The sequence below is a fragment of the Teleopsis dalmanni genome, chromosome 1, assembly GCF_002237135.1.
Source record: "Teleopsis dalmanni isolate 2A chromosome 1, ASM223713v2, whole genome shotgun sequence".
Classification (NCBI taxonomy): Eukaryota; Metazoa; Arthropoda; class Insecta; order Diptera; family Diopsidae; genus Teleopsis; species Teleopsis dalmanni.
The window spans coordinates 89,043,173-89,048,491 of record NC_051846.1 but is presented as its reverse complement, the minus strand read 5'-3'; the positions used below and the strand labels follow the sequence as shown (position 1 = coordinate 89,048,491).

The 5,319-nt window shown below is 34.6% G+C and overlaps 1 protein-coding gene across 1 annotated transcript; it reads right to left on the bottom strand.

Moving 5' to 3' along the window:
* Nucleotides 1–1,347: 1,347 nt before the first annotated feature.
* Nucleotides 1,348–4,932, bottom strand: LOC119672899 (insulin-like growth factor-binding protein complex acid labile subunit). Its single transcript, XM_038084066.1, has 2 exons — nt 4,580–4,932; nt 1,348–4,150 (listed from the first exon to the last, which is right to left on the bottom strand). The coding sequence occupies exon 2, from the start codon at nt 4,038–4,040 to the stop codon at nt 1,872–1,874; it is 2,169 nt and encodes a 722-aa protein (XP_037939994.1). The 5' UTR covers nt 4,041–4,150; nt 4,580–4,932; the 3' UTR covers nt 1,348–1,871.
* Between the last annotated feature and the right edge of the window lie 387 nt (nt 4,933–5,319).

Genomic DNA, 5,319 nt, shown 5'->3' with positions numbered 1-5,319 from the left:
TACCCAGAATATTTCTCTTCTTCGGACAGTTTTCTTTCACCTTTTTCATCAGCTGTTTGATAATTCCCCTTGGATTTCTCTGGAGTGGATCTATGATTCATCTACAGAACGTGCTCTTTGTCTTGCTTAAACCATTCCAATAGAAACTTGGAAAAAGTTGAGAGATTGTTTTTTTTACTCCAATGCGTGAAGACCTCTCTAAAGCATTAGTACTTAAGCTGTATTTGCCAAATTAGCTATATGTTTTCAGTTCTTCAAATTTCACTAATATTCATTCAATACCATTAAATAAACTTTTCTTTAACAGTGGTCCCTATTAACTTGACAGGTACGACTACATTGGACAGAAAGAGCATAATGCTCATTACATTTGCACACAATAACTAAGACTACCCCTGTAATTAACCCCGTAAACTTCATTTTTGAGTAATTAAATTTTTATTTGCAATGTTGTAATATTTTCTAAATTTTAAAACTCAATCTCATAACGATGTTTGTTCTTTTCCTTTTTAGACACTTAATCAGCTTACAAGCAGCTGATTGGACAGTAAAAACTTTTCCGTTTTAAGAGATGGTTTTGAAAGCCAGGCGAAGCACTGTTTCTGAATCGAACCATATTTGAAGCAGAACCTCTGACTTTACAGAAATGGAAGCGAAACTCAAATCAAACGAGTATGCCTTTCAACGGAACTTCTAATGTGAAAAATTGATCAACCTGGGTTTGAATCGAACTAAAATGCGATTCACAAAGACATGTTAGAGCAATACTTATGTATACATAATATTTCTCTAAAATGATTGAGCCTACAAAACCTTAACCGAAGCAGTTGTTCACATTTTCAAACTCTGCTGGTTGCTCTTGTTATATGTCTTATTTGGATAGATCCGTGTACAAAGGTACAATTTTTAATTGTAAATTATATAGAAACCACCCCGTACCTTTCATGAATGCTTGCGATGAAAGTCTTTCGACCAAACATTAGCTAACTTCACCTGGTCATTTTTCCATACCGCCATAGCCTTTCCTGAATACGGCGGAAGAAATATTTACAATGGAAATTTTATGGATTTATTTACAATGGAAAGTAATTAATAATTACAATAAAATAAGTAAAAGTAATTAAAACTCAAATTCATTTATTTTAAGAGTATTTGTTTTTTATTTTGTTTGATTTTGTCTGTTTCCATTTAAGGATGTGATTTTTTTACATTGAAATTTAAATATTCGTCTAACTAACACTAAATGTAAATTCTTTTTTATTCTAAAATTAATTCATGTTTAATTAAAACTACACAACATTTACAAATAAATTCTAAATTAATAAATAATACAATAATACAATAAATTAAATTATTCGATTTAATTAAGCGAATGACTTCAGTTCTTCAGTTGTTTGCAGTCGTGAAATAAATACATAAATCGAGATCCTTTCTAAATATTCGTTCATCCTATTTCCTATTGATGATATAGCTATATACATTGTTGTACCTTGATAAATTACAACTATTGGATAATATTAGTACAAATGAATTGTGGGTTTGGGTCAAAGTTCGATGAATGCAAGTTCATCTCAATACTGTTGTGTGCGAGTTCCGTGCTTGTATCTTTTAGTTTTTAGTTTTTTTACAAAATTAATAGTTTATGAAGTAACGCTAGCTTAGATCTATATCAATGGATTTGGCTTATGCTAAATTGTCTTTAGATTGGTTTGTTTGTATCTTGGCTTAATTTAATTGTGCATAACTTATTTAATAAAAGTCCTTAAATATGTTTAATCAGGCATCACAGTTAACCACTAAGCATATAAACTCAGTTCAAGGTGGCAATCGAAGAAGACGTCTTCGCCGATACGCCAATTTTGTGGCATCGATCAATGAAAGTTGCGCATTGTGTTATGGTTTTTGTTGTTGTTATTTTTGTTCTGCACGGCTTGGAAGGAATGTCGGCCAGTGGTGTTGTGTAGACCATTACGCAATGGCAGAGCCGGTGGTAGTGGTGGTGGTGTTGGCGTTTTCGACCGCATTGCTTGCTCCAGTGGCATAGAGTAGTGTGTATTACCGTAGATGTAATTTGAGTCCAAGACATCGTTGTTAATTTCTTTGTTGTAATCCTGTGTGCTATCGTAACGCAACTGTTGATTGAAGTGATCTTGGGTTAAGCGTAATTGTGTTTGGCGCTGCTCATTTCCCGCAACTGAGTGGACTAATGGTACATCGGCGTAGGAGTAACAAGAGTCTCCAACTGCAGCTGTGGATGACATGAATTGAGGTTTGGTGTAATGATTAAGCTTTTGTACTGTCAGATTAGAACCAGTCTTCATGTGCATAACAAATGACGCGCTATCATCTATGCTAGCAGTCGATTTCATATGCTTCTTCTCATTTAAAATAGTTGCTGTTGGTACCTGCAGTTGTTGGAAATTCTTTTGATTGTCAGCATTTATGTCATTTATCTTCATGGAGCACATGCCGTAATGGTGGGTCGTGCCTTGATGAGATGTGTAAGCATTGGGAAATGTAGAATGTATACCAAGACTGCAAGGATGGTGCTGATGACGTGTCATATAATCCTCATCACAAAATGTCTTTTGATATTCGCGTTCCTTACGTCCTAAGGCTGAATTACCCCAAATACCACCCTTAAGGTATTCACGAATTTTCCTACGGCAACGATAAATAATGAGCGCTAGAGCGGTAATCGTTGCAGCAGAACCAACGAGTAAAGCTCCTATAAGTGCTTGTTTACGGGGATCAGTTTGTGAACAGCCCATCAATATTGGGTTGAGATTTTTTAACGCATCACCGCGGAGGCGTTCAGGAAACTCGCATAACACTTCAGATACTACATCACTTGTACCATTCTTCGCTAGCAGTAAGTTACGCAGCCACATTACTCGGCAGTCGCAAGCAAAGGGGTTTTCAGATAAGTCAAGTGTTATCAAGTCCTTCCACGGAAAGAGACCTTCAGCTAAAGTAGTTAAGCCATTAGCTTTTAACACAACATGTCGCAAATGGGGTAATCCACTTAATGCACCTTCTTGTACTTCAACTAGCATTTTATTAGAAGACAAATTTAAGTATTCGAGGTTGGTGTTAGTGCCAAAGGCGCCATTCATAACACGCTTCAAACGTATTGCACCACTGATATCCAAGCGTTTTAACTGTTTCAAACCAACAAATGCACCTTCAGTAATAATTTCGAAATCATTTTGACCTAACGATAATTCTTCCAAACGTACTAAATGACTGAGGCTCAAAGTCGGTATGCGTGACAAACGATTATCAGATAGATCTAGGACGCGTACAGCTTCCAAGCCCTTGAATGAGTCGTGTGTTATATTTTGCAAACCTGCACCTTTCAAATGTAAACGTGTCAGACTTTTAATGTCTGCAAACGCTGCAGATGGTATTGATAACAAAGTATTCATACCAAGATACAATTCAGCTAAGTTCGGCATTGCTTGAAAAATTACTGGATCCGGTACTGATGTGAGCGCATTATCATCCATGTATAATATACGTAGCTGAGTCAAGCCATCGAATGATTTGGGATCAATATAGCCGATACGGTTTTCGCCTAAATTTATTTCCTCAATTTTTGCCAGTGGCGAAAATGTGCCTTGATGTAACTCAGAAATAAGATTGCCCCGCAAATTTAGAACGGTGACTGCGGAGAGTCCAATAAACGTTTTGTTGCTTATTTGCCCAATTTTGTTGTGATTCAAATGCAGTTCCTGCAGTTTTTTCTGATATGCAAATGTACGTTGTGGAATGGTCATCAAATGATTTGAGGACAAATCGAGGAATGTGAGCTCTGCATAAAATTGTATGGATGAGTCAATTGTCTTAATTTTGTTGCTTTTGATGACCAATCGTTGAATTGAAGGATTCAGAGCGATTGGCAGCACATCTAGTTGACCTTCTCCACACTGTACCACTAGAGTATTATCATCACACTGGCAACCAGATGGGCAGTTAGCCAAACTACTTGCCCCGCTTATGAGCAAAATTGCGAAGCAAATGACGAAAAGTTGATGCATTTTGGTGTGATCTTGAGGTATTTCGGTTCTGTTGTAATAGGTTGAATTTTATCTGCTAAGGGACGGGAAACGGAAGTAAAGCACACGCAGTTGTGTTAAATTTCCATAATCTGAAAAAGAAAATAAAAATTAAATATAATTTAATATATTTTTAAGAAACAATTTATTGCAAGGAAATAAAATTTTGGGAATAAATTTCAAAAGATTGGCAAAATGATTACAATAAATAATTATTTAAAAAATTTAAATTAATTTTCAATTAATTAATTTTTTTTTTGTATAATTTTTAATGGTGGATCTAAATAAGTATGTCATCTTATATTTTAAATATTTTAATATTAAAAAAAAATCAAATTATCAGAATATTAAATTTTTGTATTATATTGGAAACAATATATCTTCCATAACTGATCTCTATTACATATTGAAGAGCTACTCCTACCGTGAAGTAGGCAAAACTTAAAAATTTGATTTTTCCCACGATTTTTTACTACTTGAAGGGACTATTTTTATTTTAATATTTAAATGATAATACAAACCTTTAGGTTTAAATTTCACTTAAGTTGTATTCCTGATAAATTATAGTTCGATGTGATGTTTTGTTTACACAGTTTTTAAAGTATTAAAGTTCTTGTTATTAATTAAGTTTCTGTTCACACTTCAGATTTTAGTTTATTTGTTTATAACAACTTTTTGGTTTGCACCGTGAGCGATAATCCAAGTGTTCGCTTTAATCACGGCTGAGTTGTTTTAATTAATATACGAAATATTTATAAATGTTCACATTCAATTTAAATTATAATCGTACGCTTCCAGACGTGTTTCAATATTTTCTGTTAACTTTGATTAATCTCCACTTCCAACCGAACACGGTAAAGCAGCGAACTACACTGAATTTGGTTGCAACTTCATGTTTTCACAATACCTCGGTTCGCTCGTTGCACCATTGAAACTCATAAGCGTAAATAATGAGAGGAGTCCTTGCTATTGTACTTGCGAGAAGTGCGAGAGAGAACGTTTTTATTGTGCTTGGCATTGGAACAAACCAATTAGTGAGTACGAGAGCAACCATTTAGTTCAAAATGAAAATGAAACAAACTTGTCTTTCAAAACAGAAAACAGTTTGGACTGCTAGCACTTTGTTGTTGGTAATAAGCTGGCAGATGTTTTTATTTGAGTTAAAAACATTAAAGGCGTGCAAATATAAAGAGAGAAACATGAAAGTTTTCTGCCACTAGATGGCACTGAATGCAATAAGTAGCTATTTAGCAATGTTTGA

Coding starts and splice junctions, on each gene's coding strand:
- LOC119672899 (XM_038084066.1), bottom strand. CDS start 4,040: ATGCATCAACTTTTCGTCATTTGCTTCGCAATTTTGCTCATAAGCGGG.